The sequence below is a fragment of the Periplaneta americana genome, chromosome 2 (assembly GCF_040183065.1).
Source record: "Periplaneta americana isolate PAMFEO1 chromosome 2, P.americana_PAMFEO1_priV1, whole genome shotgun sequence".
Lineage (NCBI taxonomy): Eukaryota > Metazoa > Arthropoda > Insecta > Blattodea > Blattidae > Periplaneta > Periplaneta americana.
In genome coordinates this window covers 186,820,417-186,845,158 of record NC_091118.1, presented here as the reverse complement: position 1 = coordinate 186,845,158, position 24,742 = coordinate 186,820,417, and the positions used below count along the sequence as shown (strand labels likewise).

At 32.4% G+C, this 24,742-nt stretch overlaps 1 protein-coding gene across 2 annotated transcripts; it reads left to right on the top strand.

The window, feature by feature from the left end:
- Window positions 1-4,557: 4,557 nt before the first annotated feature.
- LOC138695324 (uncharacterized) lies at window positions 4,558-23,150 on the top strand. Of its 2 annotated transcripts, XM_069819748.1 has the most exons (7): window positions 4,558-4,780; window positions 7,922-8,005; window positions 11,237-11,306; window positions 11,531-11,606; window positions 14,050-14,203; window positions 18,833-18,957; window positions 22,666-23,150. In XM_069819748.1, the coding sequence occupies exons 2-7, from the start codon at window positions 7,928-7,930 to the stop codon at window positions 22,739-22,741; spliced, it is 579 nt and encodes a 192-aa protein (XP_069675849.1). In that variant the 5' UTR covers window positions 4,558-4,780; window positions 7,922-7,927; the 3' UTR covers window positions 22,742-23,150. The 2 variants fall into 2 exon arrangements, with proteins under 2 accessions (XP_069675849.1, XP_069675848.1); XM_069819747.1 differs by lacking the exon at window positions 4,558-4,780 and having other exon boundaries at window positions 7,507-8,005.
- Window positions 23,151-24,742: the final 1,592 nt, after the last annotated feature.

Below are 24,742 nucleotides of genomic sequence, written 5' to 3'. Positions count from 1 at the left end.
ATCTTCCTAACAGGTGATAGTCCTAGAAGGATTATTCCGGTCTACAAAAGTTTTCCTACCATCTCTTCACTGGACGACCCAGTGACCTTTTCCCTGTTGGTCTGTAGTTCAAGATTGCTCGAGGAATCCTTGTTCTAGGCATACGCTTGACATGGCGAAGCCAGTTGTCTTGATATTGATGAATATACTGCAGTACAGGTTCCATTCCCAGTTCTTGTAGGATGTTTTCATTTCTTTTGATACCATTTAGTGTAGCCTGCTGTTCGGCACATAAACTTCATTTCACTGGCAGTAATTCTATTTTCATTGCTTTTTGTAAGGTCCAAGCTTCACTGCTATAACAAAGGACAGGTCTTGCTAAGGTCTTGTACAGACGATTGCAGGTATGTTTTTAGACTAAAGAATGTTTCATTATACTGTTGATAATGCCTGCAGATTTATTGAATTAAAATTTTTTTTTTGTGAAAGCTTGAAACCAAGATAATTGAATTCATTAACCCTCTCTAAAAATGTTACCATTTATACAAATTTTGCTTCATACAGGTTCTTTGCCGCAAATTGTCATTGTTTTTGTTTTTCCTTTGGTATTTCCATGCGATGTTTATCAGCTATTAATTTTAAACTATAGACTGATCATTGTAAATCATCTTCTGAAGTGACTAGCAAAACCAAATCGTTTGCAAAAGTCAGTATGTCCAGACACAAATTTCGATTCATAGTTCTATGACCTTGTCTTGAGTTTCTAAATTCCCGTACTATTGCGTTAAAAAATATATTAAACAAATTAAAACACTGTTTATGTAGGTCCACAGTGATAAGAGAAGCTGTAATGCAATTGCTATGAAATGTTGTGGGGTAAATGTAACAGTAATTAAAGTAATTTAGTCGAAAGTGTTCTTGAAAAAAAAAAAAAAAGTGTTATTTGCACTTTCAGTATTACTGTGCATTTGGGAGGAGGGGGGGGGGGAAAATATGGTAGATACTTGCCTAGCATTGCCCCTACATGAATTCCAGTTGATATTTAAATACACTATTTCCCCCCCCCCCCCTGGGAAGTTGTATAATTATAGCATATTTGGTACATGTTTAGGGCACTCTTAAGTTGCGAGTCATTTTTAACTGTTTTAAGGTCCCTTTTATGGTATTTTTATAATGCTTGAGCCGTTAATATTCAGAGCCTGTTTTTTTAATCACATCTGTAGCAGTTGTGTAAAATGCAATGTCATCTCCAGGATTTAATTTTTTCAAGAATGGTAAAAAATGTAATTTGTTGAAGCTTGTGTACTCTCTTTTGTGAACATGTTCAGGCATATAAATTACAGTATCTCAAGTATTGTTATTGTTAAACTACAAATATTAATTAAGAATATTTAAATTTACAGCCTTATTTCAGATTTTTTGTGTAATGATACAAAGACAGAGTGTAACCTCTCAGTGAATACTTTTGACTATGTTTTTGTAACTATTTTTGATATCACATTTTTATTGTTATTTAGTCATATAGAGTGAATCCAAGCATCTCTAAATTAGATAGATAAGATCTGTGACCAAAAGATAGGGGAAAAAAATGTGCACATTATTTACTTAAGTGATCATATTTTATGTAATATGTCCGTAAATGGGTATCCCATCTTACCACTGTATGTTTTACTGTGCTTTTGGCTCACAGAGGTTATGTCAGGGGTCTCAGATTCAAAACTGTATGCGTGAAAAATTAATATGTATTTGAGTACAACATTCTACAACCATATTGTATAAATTAGATATTAATAAGACAAGACTACTACCCTGCATTATTATCATTTGTTGTTATTAATGGCATTAACTTCATAATTTCGCAAGCAGTTGTGCCAATGATAATTGCTTTAAATTTTTCCCCTAAGAGAAAATAGGAAAATTTTTAATATTAGTTCATAATGTCTTTTGTTTTCGACTGGCAATCAGATTCTACCTGAACCAGCCGAGCTGTAGATAAAATTGAATGATTTCGAAGAACAATTGCAGATATGGAAATGTTTGTCCTTTTACTCTAACATAACCTAATCTACTCACTAATAACAATAAAGCCTGGCAGATGCTGTAATATTTCGCAGCAGTTATCATGGACTAAGCAGAGGATTCGAAACAAATTTAACATGGAGTCTTATTAAACTTCACATAAAGTGTTTCTTCCACAACAGAAATGTTTAAAATTAAAATAGTTGAAGACCAAATAAAACAAACTGAAAGCCATGTGTATGAGGCCCCTGGTTTATGTGATCATCATATATTTACCATTGTTTCTAAATGTCCTATTCAATCCAGAGTTTAAAACTGAATATAATTATTACACATTCTACTTTATATATTTTATATTGTCTGCTTTATATTATTTCAAGATATTTTGGTTAAATGTATATTTTGAAGTAATATGAAACAAAATTAAAAATGAGATATTTATGTTTGTTATTGTGGGTATGTTTTATTAAATAAAGTAAATTTTTTACAGTTATTTTCTGTGTACTTTGGTATTTTTTCTTTTGTCTTATTAGGTTCCTCTTATTTCTAATTATTAAGTAATAATTTGGCGGCTGGGTAGCTCAGTTGGTAGAGCAGCTGGCTACGGACTGAAAGGTCCGGGGTTCCATCCCAGGTGGTGACAGGATTTTTTCTCGTCAAACTTTCAGAATGGCCCCGAGGTTCACTCAGCCTCCTATAAAATTGAGTACCGGGTCTTTCCCAGGGAGTAAAAGGCGGTCAGAGCGTGGTGCTGACCACACCACCTCATTCTAGTGCCGAGGTCATGGAAAGCATGGGGCTCTACCTCCATGCCCCTCAAGTGCCTTCATGGCATGTTACGGGGATACTTTTTTTTTTCTTTTTATTAAGTAATAATTTAAGAATCATCTGAGAAGAAATGCTTTGGACAGAAAATCTCATATGCTTCAAAGTCTACAAACATTACAAATGTAGAGCCTACTTGAAAAAGTTGTTACGGGGAAGTATCGCCTATTATAGTCGTGTCGCTGTTATTTCCGGCGTGACTCCCCCTCTTTGCTTACGTCTTAGGAAGTGAAGGCTCTATAAAGTCTACGTAGGTAGTATCGTTCGCCATTTTTGTTCTTTCGTTGCCGAGCTACCATACGAGGAATCTATTTGCCACACCGTTAAATATTATCATGTCGTAGCTCCTATGATAATAAATCAAATGCACTGTAATTGAGCGGCAAATAACGTCCTTGTGTGATTTCTGCGAACGCCAACGAAAGAGCCAAAATGGCGGGCGATTGTATTATTTATCGAGCCTTAGGAAATTCATTACATCATCAATAGCGAATGACAAGACGCACACGTTTAAATGTAGCTGACCTGCAACGTGATTGGCTGCCAGAAATAAGAGCGACGGGACTATAGTGTCTTGCATTGTTCCAACATGAGAGAGGTAGCCAAGACATTACAAACTTTTGTCTTATTTCATATAAATAACTAATTGCAAGCTCTGTGCTAAAATCCTTAAAACATGAAGGTGTGGGAGTGAAGGACATCGAACATTTCTACAAAGTGTTACAAACACGACATGCCTCCTTTTGCAGGGCTTATATCGAACTTCATCACACTCAGCAAACTTGAACCTAACATAGCACCTGTAATACACAACACTATACCTATAGTAACAATTTCAAATATGACTATCTATAACATATTATACACATACCATACTATGCTAACATATAAATCTGAAAGTACAAAGCAATTTCTGAGAAAATGCAATTGGAGACCACATGTCCAAATTTTTCTTATTTATTACCCAACACATACAACATAGTTCTACGCAAAATCCTATAGCTGATTCACACCAGCATACATAATTTTTGTTCATAATCAAGTATCAAGACAGTCCAATAATACCTAGTAAATAATAATAATAATAATAATAATAATAATAATAATAATAATAATAATAATAATAAAAATAATAAAAGAAACTGTCAATTCCCGTATAGTCTTTATATACTGAAAATATTAACGTTTAATTATGCAGTGGTTTAAAACACTAGATTTTCTATAACATTCCTAATGGTACAAGGCACTGCTATTGGCACAAACAATTTCCTGAATTAGTCCCAACATATCTCGTCTTTTATTTCTTAAGCATCTATAAAATTGAGATATTTTAATACTAAAGGTACAGTTCTCACATCTTATTATTTAGTAGTACTACTCAATTATTGGTTTTTTTTTTTTTTTAGAGCTCAGTAGGGGAGGGACAACAAAGATATGTAGGCTACATCTATTATCAGGCAGTACATCTCACTTGACGATACGTGTGAGTCAGAGGAAGAACAATTTGTTTGTCTGCATCTCCTGATTAGTGTAAGATGTAGTTAATTGGCGATGTATGCAATGACAGGAGAAAGGAACTGGCCAACCTACCGGTACCCTATTATCACTATGTCTTCCCCTCTACTAATATGCAGTGTCGCTACTTTTCGCTTTTGAAAGATGGCAACCTTATACATAATGCAACATTTTCACATTTGTTTAGTGAATAAGTTACTGTTGGCATCACTGCTTTCGTAAAGGCTCTACTCCAGTATTTGAATACGCCAATAAGAATGTCTAATCAACAATATACAGTTTCAAGTTCAAGCTAAGTGGTTCGTAATATCGGCCAGTGAAATTCAAATCATTGTCTTAGACTGTAGTGATTGAATGGTTCACGAGTATTTATACCTGTATCTTACCAAATAGACTACGTAACAGTGCAAAATCTGTGTAGATTTGGAGTTTGTAATATACGGTAATTATTTTACCTCGTTATTTTTCTATTTGTATTTTAAGTAAATATTGGACATTACTTGAACTAAAAAAAAAAAAACAAAATAAATAATAATAATACTGAATATGATAGGATGAGCATTTATGCTCTTTGCGGCCTTGAGTGCAATAAAAAATTGAATAAAGTATCGTGAGTTGTAAATTTAAGTCTGGTATGTAACTTAATTGTGCCCTAGAAATAGTGGCGTATATGTAGAATTTTTCTCTGATGGGAAACGGTTCAGCCAGATAAAGAGTTGCTATATTACCCTTTTTTTTTACCAGGCATTATCCGTTTTTAGGCCCAACTTTCAGCCTTCATTTAAGTATTTCTAAAAATATCATCTATTTTTCTGACTTCGGTAAAATTACGGTTACTTAATAAGGACCTAAGCAGGGAAAGCTGAAGTTTACTTTTGCCCTTTATTTATTTATTTATTTACTTCTTTATTCTCACTAGAGCCTATACATAAATAATGTAGCCTACTACCAACTTTGCAAGAGCGAATTTTAACAAAATGCTGCAGATCTACTTCCTCAAATATAAACATTTACCTAAGGGGGGGGGAGGGAGTAAAATAAAAATAATAATCAGTCGCCCTGGGTGGCACAGTTGGTGTAACATTGGCCTTCTGTGCCCGAGGTTGCGGGTTCGATCCCGGCCCAGGACGATGACATTTAAGTGTGTTTAAATGCGACAGGCTCATGTCACTAGATTTAGTGGCTATAAAAGAAATTCAGTGGGACAAAATTCCGGCACACCGGCGACGCTGATATAACCTATGCAGTTGCGAGCGTCGTTAAATAAACCATTTTTTAAATAATAAATCATGCCGATTGTCTTACCAGTCATACCAACATAACTTAGGCGACATTACGAAAGTTTCACGCTAATGTACACTCACATTATGCCTTACATATACGAATCTGTGACAGATTAGGTTAGAGTAATTTAGGTTTTTGTTATGCCTTTTATATAGGTACGAATTTGTGACAGGTTAGGTTAGATTAGGTTTTTGTCATGAATTGCATATACAAATTTGTGCAGGATGTTCAAAGCCTGGTGATTTTTGTTTAGTACTGGTAATGTCAGAGATGAAGTTTAATATTTTAGGACCGGTATTTTATATCGGCATCTTTTTAAACAGAATTGTTCGGAAATGTTGGTAGTAAATTACGTTTGAAATGATAAGTGCGTCATAATGAGTGTGATGGTGGTTTCGAGCGAAAAAAAAAACCGTAGGAATGAAGAACATGCAATGTTATGTGAAATACCAGTATGCACATAATTTAATGGATAAGCACTAAAAATAGTCAGCCTAAAATAGAACAAATGATAGGCTAATGAAATAAACAGTTTTTTGTAATCTGACTTCGTTTGTATATCCGTCATTACAGTAACTTGTCGACCAGTACTGACGTCGCTAAACAAAAAATTAACTGCCTTTCCCAGCACCTGAAAATTACCGAACTCAATCCCTGTCGCCCGGATCTTATCGTAGACCATCGGGATAGGGGCTCTTGACATCTTCTAAGCTAACAAGTAAACATTCTGATGGGGCCAGATAAAAAAGTTAAATACTTTCTTCCACCATGTTAATAATGTCAAAAGAAGTGCTTATAAAAATTTTGGCCACTCGACCGCAATTATGAGGAACCAGAAAGTGATTTTCCCTGGGGTCGTTTACAGAAAAAAATCACAATTGCATGGAAAGATTTATTGAAACAAATACAGCAATTGTTGCGCTATTTGTCAACATATCCCCCACCGAAATTGAGACATTTGTCATACCATGGGATCAATTTTTGTATCCTTGTGTCATATAAGTCAGCCGCCTGGGATCGGAACCAGCATTTGACAGCCATCTGCACTTCTCTGTCGATCCCATATGACAAATGTCTCAATTCCGATGGGAAATATGTTGAAAAATAGCTCAACAGTTGCTGTGACTGTTCCAATAAATTTTTTCCAATGAAATTGTGTTTTCTTTGTGTTAACGGCCACTGACGAACTTATTTTTTTACTGCTCTCGTAATTGCGGTCAAGTCGTCAAAATTTGTATAAGCACTTCTTTTGAAATTATTAACATGGTGAAAGAAAAAAAAAATTAACTTTTTTATCTACCCCCATCAGAATGTTTGCTGTAAGCTAAGCGAGCCTAACCTAATATAAGCTTTTGGTAAATCTTTACAATAGCGTTACCAAAGGATGGCGGTCAGTAAGAATGGACACATTCTTAGATAATTTTGAGTATATGCAATGCATACCAAAACCTAAACTAACACAACCTAACCCATCACAGATTCGTATATGCAAGGCATACCAAAAGCCTAAACTAATCTAACCTAACACAGATTCGTATATGCAAGGCATACCAAAAGCCTAAACTAACCTAACCTGTCACAGATTCCTCCACCTCTCTGGTGGCCACCATTTTCACAGCAACTTTCGACCCTTATTTTCGATGTGAAATAAGCGTCAGTATCGATACTTTTTTTTTTGTTTGTCTGTGATACATATGACTCAACTAGAAATGGATGTAAATACATTTGTATTTAACGTGGTACCGGTAACGCAATAATTACAGAATTAAGTTTTTACCCTACACTAACAAAACCTAACATAAAAAAATTCGAGTGTACACTAGCGTGAGATATTCATAATGTCACACTAAGTTATGTTAGTAAGCTTAAGAAACAGCTAGAAAAGCGGAAAACAATAAAATTGAAGGTGTATTAGCAGAGTCTGAAGGGAACTACTTCTGCACTTGTTTAACCTGAACGATATCTTCCATAACAGCTATCATTGTGTTAAAGAAATCTATAAATTGAAACTTGGACATGTTATAACCCTACATCATTAGATTCAGACTTTGAACACTTTTCAGTCTCTAGGTCTCTAAGAAATGAAGATGTGCATCCTGTACAAATCTACACGAAGTAGACTACAGCAAATATTGCAATGCTGGATGGATTGTTGTGCAGCATAAATCATTCTGTCTGGACAATTGTATGGGAAGCCAATTATTTCCTTCCTTAACTGGACCTTTTATTATTCTATCTATTCTTTAGCACTGAAAGTAGTAGACCCTCTAATACATCACAACATATTTCTTTTCATTAGAGTCTGATGGCAGAGGGTGCTTCAAAAGATGAATGGGATGTCTGTTCTCTAGATGGCGCAGATGACGAAGGCATGCTGTATAAGGTATGATATGGGCAAGTTGTGTTTTTTTGAGAATCAGAATAATGCTTTTGTTCATTAAAATTAGCTATTACAAAATATACAAATATAAAGAACGAGTTACAGTAGTTCAAAAACTAAATTTTATTGTAGAAAATTACACATACAGTATTACTGATAAAAGAACTTATTGAAACTGAGAAGTTTCAGATTAACAATACAATGTAACAGCTTCATTGAAGAATAAAATACATGAAGTAGAATAGTGTTTCTCAAACAGCAGTATGCATACTCCTAGAGATACATGAAGAGAACTGAATTGAGTGTGTGGTGAATTTTTTGTGTGAGTATGCTCTGAAATTTACTTACTTACATTTTTTAAAATATTAATCATGACTCATTCGACATTTTTCTCAAAATGAATGTTAAATATATTTTAGTTACAGTACTACAAAGGGAACAACTGGAAAATACGCATGGTAGACCAATGTCGGTACTCAACGTTGCTCGCTGGCCACTAGTCACTGGGCCATACCAAACTATGTCAAACAAAAGACAATCAAAATGGTGGTACAGTAGTAAAATTCACCACTATGTTCTTAAATAATTCACTCCATAAGTTAAGTGCAAGGTTAATGCAGTATAACGACAGTGTTTTGAATGCATAAAAAAATGCAGATGTAGTAAGATCTTAAAGTAGGTTATCACAACGAAATAAAGGGGGGGGGGGGGGAAGGTGTGTTTCAGGGAATATCATTCAAATGAAGGAAAGTAAATTTCCGATTAATGTTCGCCAAAACGTTAAGTACGTAATTATGACCGTGTTGCAGTTTTATTTGTGGTCTGGAGAACATACCTACCTAGTCTTTTACAAACAAAACTTTTAGTGGCCATGAATTTATTCACCATTCATCAATATTACGAAACAAAAACTATCATAAGGGCCATGACCGACAGAATTATCTTGGCTGTCTGCGCATGCACGAACTTGTTTAATGAAAACCTAAACTAACCTAACCTAACCTTCGTATATGAAAGATGCATAACCGGAGCAAGAAAGGATGTTCTTGACTTGATCTGGAATGTACACACGAAAATAAATTCAAGTAAGGATCATGCTGACACTGCATGAGAGGTCCGCACATGTGCCATAGCAAAACTGTTCCTGTCGTGAGCTCCTCATCTAAGACACATAATCTACTCGCATTATTTACGCAAGTGCATCTTATCGCTAACAGTGGTGCTATCTCTTAGTAATGTTCAGAATGAAGGAGGTAGAGAGGAAAAAAAAAAAAAAACTAATTTCTCCTTCTAATGACGCCACAGACCAACGTCATGTCCTTATGTTGGCGACATTGTGTATTTAGTTCAATTTGGTCGTAACCGTAACAGGATGGTTCAAAGTTACCATAGCAAATTCTCCAGTTCAGCGCTACAAAGTTTTAATAAGTATTATTATAGCATTCTTTCATAGTGACAGTAGCTACAGAAATGTGTTACTTAAACATACAGTTCATTCTTCTTTCTTGTTTTGTGACGTTGTCTATTATGTCTTCATAATATAGCAGATTGTATCAATTTATGAAGAAGTCCCTTTTTAATTTATAGAAGTGCTAAACAGGTAAGATGTTCTTAGCTTTGTGTTGATCATTGATATGTTTTCATTCTTCTAAGTGCAGAGAATGTTCACTTTACGAAAGCTGTTGTGCTGAGGATGGTGACAATAAGTAATCCAAGTTGCTTTTTCTTTAGTGTACTAACCAGCTGATACAATTGTTCAGAAAATTCTCCGTAAAAGTAGAGCACAATGAGTTAATTTTTAGTCTGATAAAATCAAACGTGTCCGAGTGTTTTCCTTTGAAAATGTTAAATATAGTAGCAGGAAAGTCCACCCTATATTTTTTGTACCGGTACTTCCAAGGATCCAATAAAGCAACGAAGTTAAAGTTATAATAGAACTACTGTAAATCATTGATCAATTTGAAAAACTATCAGTATTGTATCAATTATCTTATTGTAATGGTCCTTTCTTGCAACTTCAGTGTCTTGTTTTGTGCAACGACGTTTACTTGGAGTTTCATCATCTTCATGGCAGCAAATTACAACTTCTGTCTTTATGGAATCCCAAATATTCGTCAGATTTTGGTTATTTGTGTTTGTTCCTGCAATTTTTTTCACAGCAACAGGATATCTAATGAAAAGTATATCAATATAGCTATACTATTATTATAGAGCACTCTGTTAAAATATCACATCTTTAAACCAATAATTTCCTACATTTCACAAAGCAATGAACACACTATATAATATTCATTACAGTCATACCAGTCATAGGATTTACTGAATGATAGTCAAATCAGTTACTTTACCCTTTTCGAAAGGCACTACATAACTAAGTATTTTCAAAGATATTCATGGGTAAATTTCTTTTATGCAGACAAAATGATTTTGGAAGATTAATGGAGAGGCGAGGGAGAAGCTTGTTTATTATTTGATTCTTGCAATCGACAATGCTATATTATCGGTTGTTCTGTATGATTGTGAAACTTAGACTCTCACTTTGAGAGAGGAACATAGGTTAAGGGTGTTTGAGAATAAAGTGCTTAGGAAAATATTTGGGGCTAAGAGGAATGAAGTTACAGGAAAATGGAGAAAGTTACACAACGTAGAACTGCACACATTGTATTCTTTACCTGACATAATTAGGAACATTAAATCCAGAAGTTTAAGATGGACAGGGCATGTAGGACGTATGGGCGAATCCAGAAATGCATGTAGAGTGTTAGTTGGGAGACCAGAGGGAAAAAGACCTTTGGGGAAGTGGAGACGTAGATGGAAGGATAATATTAAAAGAGATTTGAGGGAGGTGGGATATGATGGTAGGAACTGGATTAATCTTGCTCAGGATAGGGACCGATAGCGGGCTTATGTTAGGGTGGCAATGAACTTCTGGATTTTCTAAAAGCCATAACGAAGTAAAGTAAATCAACAATACTTCTCTTTAATAAAATTTATATACATACGAAATTAAACATTGAAACATGTAGTTACGTCTTATAGGATCTAAACATTAAACTAGGAGTTATTTAGGTCCTGTGTAAATATATTTTAGATCCTACATAAAATCTCATATTTTGTTCAACGAAGTGTTTACCAAGAAAAAAATAACATTTTAATTTTAAAGGTAGCAACAGAGGAATAGAATAGGTTCGAACCTAGGAACCTGGAGTTTACACAATACATTCTTTTATATAGATTTTCCAAGATGATGGCGAAGATGGTTTACTTCATTATAGTGCCTTCCTATCAGCACTACATTGGTCAGGTATGCAGGCCCTAAACAGCCTGATTTATTATTTTTAAGAATTGATTTCAATTTCAGATGAGATTCACGCAATTGATTGTAGTTTCCAATTGTGCACCGTAACATGAATGAAAAACGAGTGCTAGGTTAGGTAATTATGGCAAGTAAAGTATAATTGTCTGGTTTTTCAATAAGAAATGAGGAAAATATAAATTTTATGATTTTATGAATTTTTTATCTTGCAGAGTATTCTGAAATCCCAACATTCAGTGTGGATGACATTTTACCAGATAATTGCTGTTCTGACAGTGAATGTGAATTGTAAGTATATCAGTATGGTAATACCTAAACAATTTTTTTACACAATTTACACTTGCTTCTCTAAGGATATTTATTGACAGAGTGGAATGGACACTGATCAGTCATACAGACAGCTGTATGTAACGATCCCGACGAGTAGGCTTCCTTTCACCTGATGACGAAGATAAAACCAAGCTTCGAAACGTCGTGAAACTATATTTTATCACTAGCAATGGAAAAAGTCCATTCCACTCAGTCAACAAATATTAATCCACTATTGCTCTCTTCGTCATTGAGATCTCTATTACCGGTATTAGTTTTTAAAGTAAAAGAACTAACAAGCAAACATTCTCATGGTGACAAATAAAAAAGTAAGTTTCCCTGGGACTGTTTACAGAAAGAAAATACAATTTCATGGAAAGATTTATTGGAACAGAAACAGCAATTGTTGAACTATTTTTCAATGTATTCCCCACCAGAACCGAGACATTTATCATACTGTAAAATCAACTTTTGTATCCTTGTGTCGTAGAACTGCTGCCTGGAATTGGAACCAATGTGTGACAGCCGTCTGCACCTCTATGTCGATGCCACGGTATGAAAATGTCTCAATTCAAGTGCGGAATATGTTGAAAAATAGCTCAACAGTTATTATATCTGTTCCAATAAATTGTTCCAATGAAATTGTGTTTTCTTTCTGTATACGGCCCCAGGGAAACTTATTTTTTTACGGCCCTCGTAATTGCGCTCGAGTTGCTAAAATTTGTACAAGCACTTGTTTTGACATCATTAACATGGTGGAAGATTTAATATATATAGTTCATGTTAACACACAGTTTTTTAAACTAGGAACATTGGAATTAGTTTTATAGTTATTTTGGTCGCTGCCGTCATTCAATATCAACATTGTAGCTACTCAATTGACAATAATATTTCACTTATTCTTGCTGGTCACTTTGCAATATCTGAACTAGAAATCACAATAATTGAGAATAGTTAGACACAACGATATGGGTCATGGGAACAATTTTCATCATCATAATCATCATGTGATTACAGTCCAAGGCAGGCCTCAGCCTTCCTGGGGTTTTTGAACAATATTAAAGTTTACCTGTGTTGGGTTGTCAGCTCTAGACCCAACCCCCTGCAGTCCTGAAGGACTAATGAGTCTCTCTTTGTCTAGTATCTCTCTCTTACACTATCTGGCACTGGAGACCCTACCAATTGTATTGCATTTATTTACATTCCATGGTATTCGTACATCGCTTCACAGCTAGAATATGGAACTTGTCTAAAAAAATCTTAATAGTACTACAAAGTCTTAATTCAAAGTTACAGTCTAGTTGAAATATATACAGAATAGTTTTACAATATAGGTACTGAAAGGTTTTGCAGTATACTAGTACAATACAAGAGGTTAGTTTTGATACTTCATACAAGACAGAAATATTCATGCAGTGTTGTTGAATATCAAATTCATCTAGAAAATAGGAGTGAGAAATTAAGTACCGATGCTTCTTTATTTCTGCCCTAAATAATGTTATGTTTGAGTCTGATTTTTTAAATCCACAGGGAGGCTATTAAAAAATAGCATTCTGTTTTGATAGCTTGATAGACTTGCCAATGGAGAATTAAATTTATTTTTTGAGAAGTATTTATGCTGTGAACTGTTGAATTAGCTGCAAAGTTTTTCATGATTACATAGGAGGAAGTTTATTATTGAAAAAATATACTGACAAGCCACGGGCATTTTTTGTAGTTTTTTGAAAATGGTCCTACACAACTCCCTGGATTTGGCATCTACTACTATTCTAATTTTTCTTTTTTGTAGTAGGAATATACTGTTAGTATCTGTAGAATTTCCCCGGAATATTATTCCAAAAGTTATTATCGAATGGAAGTATCCAAAGTATATTGCTTTTAAGGTATTGATATTTACTATCTCTTGCATAGATCTAATAGTAAAACATACTGGATTTAGTTTGGGGTTAATTTATTTAATATGATTTTTCAAATTATTATATTATCGGTTTGTAAGCCAAGAAATTTGGTTGTTGCTTTTTCCACTGTATTAGGTGTCAGTAGTCAAGCTATTGCCAGTATAGCTCTCAGGATTGTTGGTACACATAATATATATATTTTTATTTTAATATGTAAAATTTATTATCCACTGGAACATCAAAGATGTTATGGGACTTGTCCAAATTTGCAAATCGTACAAAATAATACATGTATAAAACATAGTAATATTTGTTCATGTTACATGGAAGTAGGTGAATTACACAAATAAAATTATACTCTAATCTACTGACATAATTAGAAGACTTTTAGGGGAAATTAAGAACATTCTATTATTTGAAAAAACTCCTCTATTCTAACATTGTTCAAGTAGATATTACATATGAAACTTTTTTTTTTAATTTATACACAGCAAGGGAAGAATTTATGTTTTCTATTTTTTTAGGTCTGACAATGATGATGACGATAGCGATGATGATGATGAGCAAGAAAAAGTCTGTTTCGACATGACGGAGGGATATTCAACTGTGCACCTACCAATACTTCAACTGAATGAAATTTATGCCAAGGCACATGAAAAATATGCTTCAGGGATGAAGGTTTTCTTTTTCTTTTTAATAGTTTTAAGTCTCTCTGTACCTGTGATTGAGGATCTGGCTGATATGTACATCTATTATCAAGCAGTACATCTCACTTGACGATATGTATCAGAGGAAGAACAATTATTGTTTGTATATAACTGAAGTTACTAGTCAGCAATGTACATACTGTATGCAATAGAGGGGGAAAGGAACTGGCTACCTTATCCCATTATCTCCTGGCTAAACAACATCAAGTTTCTCTGATGTTGCATGACGTAGGCCTATTAGAAATGTGAAAGTTTTCGTGTTCATTACGTTTCAGTTAAAAAATTAACAATTTATTTATTTATTTATTTTTTTTTTCGTACAAAGAGAGCATTAGTATTTACAAATGAAGTATCAATAGATACCAGTAGTTACTTATCTTCAAAATGACATAAATTCTTTACTAGTTTAATTATCTACAGTAATCTCACTAGATGTTTTGATTTAGCCTATCTAGTGAAAATCAAAACTCAAGTGGGATTTAAGTCACTATTACACGATTAGAAGAAAGTATATAAAGATTAGAAGAAATAAAGTACAGTACGGTACTTCAATACAATAAAATATTAATTGACTTACGTACTGGAATACTAAACTGTATTGAAAATGTATTATTGTACCATCTCATCACTATAAATATTCCGCTAGATGGTAGTAGTGTGTTATGATGAGCTGTTGTATTGTATTGTACAGTATTTATTAACATTCCATGGTATTCATACATTGCTTTACAGCTAGAATACGGAACAAGTAAAAAAACGTAATGCTATTATAAAGTCTTAATTTATAGTCACAGGCTAGATCAAATATGTACAGACGAAATTTACAATATAGTCTACTAGTACAACACATACGGTAGTTTTAGTATCAATTTCATGAAGTGTTATTGAATGTCATGAATTCACCTACAGAATAGAAGGCGTGAGAAATTAGGTACTTCTTTAATTTGGCCCTAAATAATCTTATGTTTTGAGTTTCATTTTTTATATTGCTAGGGAGGCTATTAAAAAAAATTTTACTGGCATATAACGCACTCCTTTTTGATAACACGATAGACTTGCCGATGGAGTATGAAAGTAATTTTTTTGACGTGTATTTATGCTATGAACTGTTGAATTAGTTACAAAGCTTTCACGATTACATACGAGGAAGATTATTAATGAAAAGATATACTGACAAGCCATAGGCATTATTTGTTCTCTTGTTACCATACAATCTTCATTGAAATCTATGGAAGATTACTAATCAAGAAGGCTTTGTTGATTCAGTTTCATTTTTATTAAAACAGTTGTATTTCACTTCAATTATCAATATATATATATATATATATATATATATATATATATATATATATATATAACACTCTGATACGTGTTGGCAAACAAAGAAACAAATGCTAGGGAGGTGGTAAAAATTTCATGATAAGCAGCCATGATTGGTTGAAACACGTCGTTCTGTACAGTTTTATTGGTCAAAGGTAGTACGATGTAGTAAAAGTGTAATAGTCCTTCAGTTACCTACATATAAATCTCTGAATTTTTGTTAAATATAAAGTTTTAATAAAACTTAATATAACTAACGAAAGAATGGGGTTCAGTTTATCAGTCCCTGTAAACAATGCTTCACTGAACTTAGATTTTCTAACATGGAAACATTTCAAATAATATTCAGAATTATTTAGATGTTGATGTTGTAGAAGCAAAAATTTAGTGTTAAGTCAACTCTTCTCAGAGCTGTCCAGAGTTTTATGAATATTTCGCTCTCTAATCCATTGCCCCCCCTGAGTCGAAAATGCAACAATAAATATTTCGATAATCCATTTTGAATCTTGCGTACACTACTTTTAACACTTAAATATAAGTAATTAATCAACTAGCGGATTTACTCGTGTTAATTATGTAAGTCTGTGCTGCTTACAGCTGTTTCGGTGTTTCATCACACCATCCTCAGAGCCTACTCTCAATTACTTAATAAATATTTATTCAAAGTTAAAAATGGACAATACCTAGTAATGGATTATGTAATGTACATTAAAATAAATTTCAAAATTCTAGTTTGTACATGTAGTATGTATTTCTGTTTGTGTATGTTATTAATGAACAGAAAACCAAAAGGCATTTTATTTGCATTTAGAATAATATAAAAATGGACTATTATGGAATGTTCTTATTTCAGATATAGCATGTGAAAGATTCTAATTTTGTAACATTTTTAACCTAAGTTTTTCCGAGAATATTTCGGTTTCTGGTGCTATAAAATGATAAGTCTCATCCTAAATCTAATTTCTTGACTTAGATTACTCCAGACAGTAATGTCCAGGAGTCGGAAATTGCAGAGTTGTCAACTCTGAAATAAATTGAGGACCGTTTTAACAAAACTCAACAAACGCCATTTTTTTCAAAATGCGGGTTTTGACGGATTCTGGTCAATTGTAATGAGAGGAAAATGATGCAGTGCTCATAATATCACAAAACTCAACATTTTCCGTTGAAAAGAGTGCCTCAATGTAGAGAGTTTTCACAAAACTCAACATCTCCAGTTCTTAAATTTTCACAAAACTCAACATATTCTCTAACTCAACATTTCACACTTCTATCCTGTTTCACAAGCCACAATATTTTACAACAATGTAATATATTTGCATTTTGACAACAGTGACACATTTCGGAGCTCAAATATTATATAATATTTTGTTGTTTCCTGCGTTAATTCAGTATAAATCTGGCCGCTGTTGTAAGTGCATGCATTTTATGAATGCTGATGAAAATTGGATAAGAACCCTGAGTATTCTAAATCGTTCAAGCTACTGAAAGGAGCAGGAAGAGTAGAAGCAGAGTACGTTAATGTAAGAGTAAGAAATGTGTAGTTGCGCCTAAAAATAATGACGTACATCCAAACTAAACTGTAATCATTGAGAACAGGGAAAAAGAAAACGTGCTGCAGGTTCGTTCTGCTTAAATAATCTAATTAATTTTCGAGACAATTTATACAAAAGTAGCACAAAAGTTGAACAGGATAATTTTTTGCTAAGACATATGAAAGTTGATCTACCTAAATGGCACAGAAGGACTTCAAAAAGCTAGACAGATTTGTGTCTATTTCATATTTCGTAAGAGGTGAAAATGGAGAACATTTCCCAGTAGGCCTATGTTCTGCTACGTTTAGAAAAGTGACAGGTATGTTATTACGACATTGAAGGATTACATAGGTAATTTAGAAAAAAATGTTTATTCACAGAAAAGTCCTGAAATTTAACTCTTAGAGATTGTTTTCAGATTCTTGTGGGTCTCAGAATAAAAATTGCATAATGATTGCTTTGCTTGTTGGTTATCTGGAAAGCTCTGAAGTTTTTAAAGAAATTAAACATTTCTTTCCTATCCGTGACCATAGCTATATGCCTCCGGACCATGTGTTTCAATTGATAGAGAAAGAGCTGAGAACACATGAATACATCATATTGGCATCAGATTATTATGAAATTATGGCAATGTTTGGGGACGTAAAACTTTTGGGCAAGGCTGGCATACTTGGGATTTAAAATCGATGACAAAAATAATGTAAAAGTCAAATTACCATTTAAAATATCTGAGATGAGAGTACTTACGTACAAAAAAACTTGTAAGAATCGTGTAAAGTGTTATTTACAAAACACACATTTTTTCTGCACCAATACAAGTTCAAGTGTTTAAACCAAGAAAGACAAGTGCTTCTGTAATGTCTAAAGCATCTGACCTTTCACTGGTGAACCATGTCAGCAAAAACAAAGCTAATGATATGAGGAAGTTAATGAGTTACTTCCATAATGGCATTTCGGAGATGGGAAGCAAGGTATTTTATGGTAAAGTTTTAAAGGAATATGCCAAAGATTCTGACAATAGAATAGATTATGATGAACTATTGCACTGAGATTATTGTTTACGATTTTGATCTTCAGTGATCTGTGTAATGTATTGCACAAATAGAAACAGTTAATTCGTGCAAATAAAGAGTTATTGTAAGTCAATAACAAATTTTGGAAAAAAGAAAAAAAAAGCTTGAAATTAGGTTTCAGTGTTTTCAATTAACTGTTTTTAGTTCAGCAGTACTTAAGCACTATTTTAAAATACGTATTAATGATTTTGATGAGGATGAATGAAAAATAATTAAACATTTTAAGGTATGTGCATTTAAAAATGTGGATATGTTGAGTTTTGTGAAATTTTTAACTTTTGTCATATTTTTTTTTCAAATAATGAAGATAAGAATAATAGTTGCACTTTATATGAATTAATGCATCTCTGAGAGAGGAACAATGCCCAATTTTTTTCATAATTATAGCATCAAAGGTATGAGAATAAACTAAAAAAAACGTGTCATGTAAAATTTTTAAAGTGGCGTTTGTTGAGTTTTGTGAAAACGGTCCTCAATTCTTATTGTATAGCTATAGCCCAATATATTTTAATCCTGTGTTAACTTACTCATTATTAAGCCTCCTTCCTAAATTAGGCCTACAAATAAGAATTTATAACATACCATAATTAGAGAAAATCCTAACATGATCATATTTAATTAATTTTCATCAGCTAGGGGCTATTTGTATTAAACATAAGTTTTATTTGGCAGGGTCACGTGTACAAGAATTTACCTTCTTACCTCAGAGAGGCAGTTATGCAGACTAATGAACTTAATGATTCGCTAGATGACTTCTTCAAAAATTCACAGTGGTATATGTATCTTCGATGGAAGAGGTAAATAGTCAAATAAAATAGTCCAAATGAAGTGGACAAAATATAGGAAATAATTATAGGCCGTTATCTTTATTGTCATCTTTAGCAGGATTGTTTGAAATCTGTTTAAAAATCAACTATCACAATATCTAGAGAAAAATAATATATTATCACATCTGAAATTTGGATTCATCATAACATGAGCACGCAAGATGAGTCATGTCTGTCACAGAAAAGATTATAAAAACATTAGACCTAAGCGTATTCTTAGACTTAAAGAAGGCATTCGATACCATTAATCACAAAATACTTTCAGACAAACTTTACAAAATGAGGATTAGGGATGTTGCCTTGATCTTTTTCGCGCATATTTATCAAATAGATATCAGCAGTGAGCAGACTAAAATTGAAGATAATTTTAGCTATCATACAACTGTTAATATTGGCAGCCTTCAAGGAATGTCTTAAGTAAAACCCCTATTGTTTTCTCTATATTAATGATTTATTAATAAGCCCAGATAAAATTAAAGGAAATATATACACTTTCGCTGGTGACACTGTTTTAATTTTCAGTGGTGCAAACTGGGAAATAGCATATCTAAATACAAAATACAGGAATTATCATTGTTAAAAATTGTTTAATGCAGACTTTCTGCCTATTAATATTAACAAAACAGCTGTAATACCCTTTTATTTAAATAAACAGAACTTTCCCCAAGTCAAAGTAATTAAAAAATTACTTTATATGCCGGAAATTATTCAATTATCCTTAAATTCTTACATGTGGACAGCAGAACAGGTGAAATATTTACGCATTATAATGCACCAAATTTAGGTTGGAAAAAACATATAGATTATCTTTCCTCTAAATGAAGAAAATTGATATATAAATTTTACCAGCTATGGTGCCTTCTGAATGTAATATAATGAGGTCTATATATTTAGTTTTAGTTCAGTCAGTTATTCAGTATGGGATAATAGATTGGGGAAGTAGAACAAAATCTGTTCTGTTCCCCCTGTATCAGCTTAAGAGAATGATTAAAATTTGTTTAAATAAGCATTTAAGTTATCCAACAAATCTCGTACCGGTATATAAATATTTCAAAGTTTTAGATATAAAAAAGAATAACTAATATATATATAATTATTATTAACATATTACCACAAAAATAAAACTAAGCACTCATCAAGTTATACTCATTCTATAAGAAGATATGCTACTTCTCTTCCACTAATTGAACCTAAGTGTAATACTGAATCTGGTCTGAGGCATAACTCTTATTTCGGCAAAGACTATACAATTCTTTTATTAATAGTAATATAATTATGCTCATCTAACATAAACTAATGGTTCTCTATTTAAAATAGTGTAAAAATTATTTTTGTGCGAGATCGTGCATATTTGCTTGGTTTCTGCACAAAACCAATCCGCGGAAAGTCTAAAATTCCACATTCAGTATTCCCAACCTAACACAAATAACAATTTCCCTCTTCTTACCGCTTACTTACTTACTTACTTACAAATGGCTTTTAAGGAACCCGAAGGTTCATTGCCACCCTCACATAAGCCCGCCAGCGGTCCCTATCCTGTGCAAGATTAATCCAGTCTCTATCATCATACTCCACCTCCCTCAAATCCATTTTAATATTATCCTCCCATCTACGTCTCGGCCTCCCTAAAGGTCTTTTTCCCTCCGGTCTCCCAACTAACACTCTATATGCATTTCTGGATTCGCCCATACGTGCTACATGCCCTGCCCATCTCAAACGTCTCGATTTTATGTTCCTAATTATGTCAGGTGAAGAATACAATGCGTGCAGTTCTGTGTTGTGTAACTTTCTCCATTCTCCTGTAACTTCATCCCGCTTAGCCCCAAATATTTTCCTTAGCACCTTATTCTCAAACACCCTGAACCTATGTTCCTCTCTCAGAGTGAGAGTCCAAGTTTCACAACCATACAGAAGAACCGGTAATATAACTGTTTTATAAATTCTAACTTTCAGATTTTTCGACAGCAGACTGGATGATAAGAGCTTCTCAACCGAATAATAACACGCATTTCCCATATTTATTCTGCGTTTAATTTCCTCCCGAGTGTCATTTATATTTGTTACTGTTGCTCCAAGATATTTGAATTTTTCCACCTCTTCGAAGGATAAATCTCCAATTTTTATATTTCCATTTCGTACAATATTCTGGTCACGAGACATAATCATATACTTTGTCTTTTCGGGATTTACTTCCAAACCGATCGCTCTACTTGCTTCAAGTAAAATTTCCGTGTTTTCCCTAATTGTTTGTGTATTTTCTCCTAACATATTCACGTCATCCGCATAGACAAGAAGCTGATGTAACCCGTTCAATTCCAAACCCTGCCTGTTATCCTGAACTTTCCTAATGGCATATTCTAGAGCGAAGTTAAAAAGTAAAGGTGATAGTGCATCTCCTTGCTTTAGCCCGCAGTGAATTGGAAAAGCATCAGATAGAAATTTCTTACCGCTTAAGTGACATATTGATTTTACTGCTTTAGGCTTTTAACATATTATTTTTAGAGAAGTTCAATATAGTAATAATTATAAATTGGAAACTTACCACTGCAATTTCACCTAAATTGCACTGTTAATTATTGTTTTTAAATATTTGCAAAAATTAAGTAAACTCTACAACTCCACTAAAGTTACTGCATTCGTGATGCAAGTAACATTAAGAAAGCCGTGAAAAAGTCAACAAGAATCCAGACTCATCATAGACTGGGGAAAAAAAAAAAAGACAGACGTATATCACGGCCTGCTGGAGTATAGTAAACATGTAGCTCGGAGGACCATGTAGAGAGAGTCGGTAGGTTGTCTGCCATCTTCTCGTGTTTATTAACAAATGTTACCAATATAGAAAATACATAAATTCAACGTTGCCAATATACAAATACATAATAAAGTTTGATACTAACAATAATATAACTGAAATTTACCTAACACACAGAAAACATTTTAAAGCAACAATGTTGAAGATAGATATTTTTGTTTTGCAAATTTGCCATCATTGAACAGAAACCGAGATGGAGAATTGATTGCAACTAATTAGAAATTCCTCTTTCAGGTATATAATAAACGATCTTCGCACAAAATAATGTACGATACACGAGCAGTATGTTTTCTTTCAATACTCGGAAATTAAAAAAGCTCAACTATGTTTCGCTTTTTCAAACTTTTCCTCGAACATGAAAATTTCAACATACCACTCTTGTAACGCATATTACTATTGCAAATTTTTTCATCTCCTAACAGAAAAATGGACTCTAAAGACATTTCCTGCATTTTTACATTAGAATTAATCGCATTTCATTTTGTAATGTACTGTGTTTTGTAATTAGTATTTTATCTTAATGTATTGGTATTTACTAATATAATTTGACTTTTACTTTTCCAAGAACACTCCCGAGCACAAACCTTGGCTTTTTCGGGAGCGAGATATCTAATTATACATTTTATAATTTTAACTTTTGTGTAAAAGAGCTCAAGAAATTTAAATTTATATAGTATTCTTTGTCATTTAGGCAGTCTGCTATGGCAGAAAGAATGTTAAAACATTATTATTATTATTATTATTATTATTATTATTATTAATTAAACTTTCAGTATTTTGCAACAAAAGATTATTCCAGAATGTAGATCAACTCCTCCCTTAATTGCAGCAATTGCATAAATAAAAAATAATCTGCCATTTTACAGGTCTCAAGGAATGCAAAGAAGATATCAGACGAAGAAGAAGCGAGATAGAAAAAGAACTACAAGTGAAAGAGACTGAATGACAGAATGAAACCTTTGATTAATGGAACTATAAGTTTGTTTCTAATTTTAAAGGAGACAAGATAGAAATATGTTTTCATTTACATTGCATATTTTATGAGTACAAATGCTAACTGAGAATCTGACTTTTTACTCTGTATGTAATTATACTGTAGACTTTTTTTCTCTCACAATACTTATGATCATACCATAAAAAACACTTCAGATTTATTAAAAGTGGAAACTTCATAATAGGATGATTCTTGCTATTTGTGTATTTCTTATAGTTTTTAACAATAATTATAATTGTAATTGTAATTATACTGTAGACTTTTTTCTTTCACAATACTTATGATCATACCATAAAAACACTTCAGATTTATTAAAAGTGGAAACTTTTCCTAATAGGATGATTCTTGCTATTTGTGTATTTCTTATAGTTTTTTTAACAATAATTATAATTGTAATTGTAATTATACTGTAGACATTTTTTTTCCTTTCACAATACTTATGATCATACCATAAAAACACTTCAGATTTATTAAAAGTGGAAACTTTTCCTAATATGATGATTCTTGCTATTTGTGTATTTCTTATAGTTTTTTTAATAATAATTATAATTGTAATTATACTGTAGACATTTTTTCCTTTCACAATACTTATGATCATACCATAAAAACACTTCAGATTTATTAAAAGTGGAAACTTTTCCTAATAGGATGATTCTTGCTATTTGTGTATTTCTTATAGTTTTTTTAAAAATAATTGTAATTGTAATTATACTGTAGACTTTTTTTCTTTCACAATACTTATGATCATACCATAAAAACACTTCAGATTTATTAAAAGTGGAAACTTTTCCTAATATGATGATTCTTGCTATTTGTGTATTTCTTATAGTTTTTTTAATAATAATTATAATTGTAATTATACTGTAGACATTTTTTTCTTTCACAATACTTATGATCATACCATAAAAACACTTCAGATTTATTAAAAGTGGAAACTTTTCCTAATAGGATGATTCTTGCTATTTATGTATTTCTTATAGTTTTTTTTTTAAATAATTGTAATCGTAATTATACTGTAGACTTTTTTTCTTTCACAATACTTATGATCATACCATAAAAACACTTCAGATTTATTAAAAGTGGAATCTTTTCCTAATAGGATGATTCTTGCTATTTGTGTATTTCTTATAGTTTTTTTAACAATAATTAATTGTAATTATACTGTAGACTTTTTTCTTTCACAATACTTATGATCATACCATAAAAACACTTCAGATTTATTAAAAGTGGAAACTTTTCCTAATAGGATGATTCTTGCTATTTGCGTATTTCTTATAGTTTTTTTAACAATAATTATAATTGTAATTATACTGTAGACTTTTTTCTTTCACAATACTTATGATCATACCATAAAAACAGTTCAGATTTATTAAAAGTGGAATCTTTTCCTAATAGGATGATTCTTGCTATTTGTGTATTTCTTATAGTTTTTTAACAATAATTATAATTGTAATTATACTGTAGACTTTTTTCTTTCACAATACTTATGATCATACCATAAAAACACTTCAGATTTATTAAAAGTGGAAACTTTTCCTAATAGGATGATTCTTGCTATTTGTGTATTTCTTATAGTTTTTTTAACAATAATTATAATTGTAATTGTAATTATACTGTAGACTTTTTTCTTTCACAATACTTATGATCATACCATAAACACACTTCAGATTTATTAAAAGTGGAAACTTTTCCTAATATGATGATTCTTGCTATTTGTGTATTTCTTATAGTTTTTTTAATAATAGTTATAATTGTAATTATACTGTAGACATTTTTTTCTTTCACAATACTTATGATCATACCATAAAAACACTTCAGATTTATTAAAAGTGAAATCTTTTCCTAATAGGATGATTCTTGCTATTTGTGTATTTCTTATAGTTTTTTTAACAATAATTATAATTGTAATTATACTGTAGACTTTTTTCTTTCACAATACTTATGATCAT

Bases quoted from the DNA above. Each gene is read 5' to 3' on its own strand.
- LOC138695324 (XM_069819748.1), top strand. From the start codon at position 7,928: ATGGCAGAGGGTGCTTCAAAAGATGAATGGGATGTCTGTTCTCTAGAT. The intron at 11,307-11,530 runs GTATGCAGGCCC...TTTATCTTGCAG, and splicing joins ATCAGCACTACATTGGTCAG to AGTATTCTGAAATCCCAACA. The intron at 14,204-18,832 runs GTTTTCTTTTTC...TTTATTTGGCAG, and splicing joins AATATGCTTCAGGGATGAAG to GGTCACGTGTACAAGAATTT.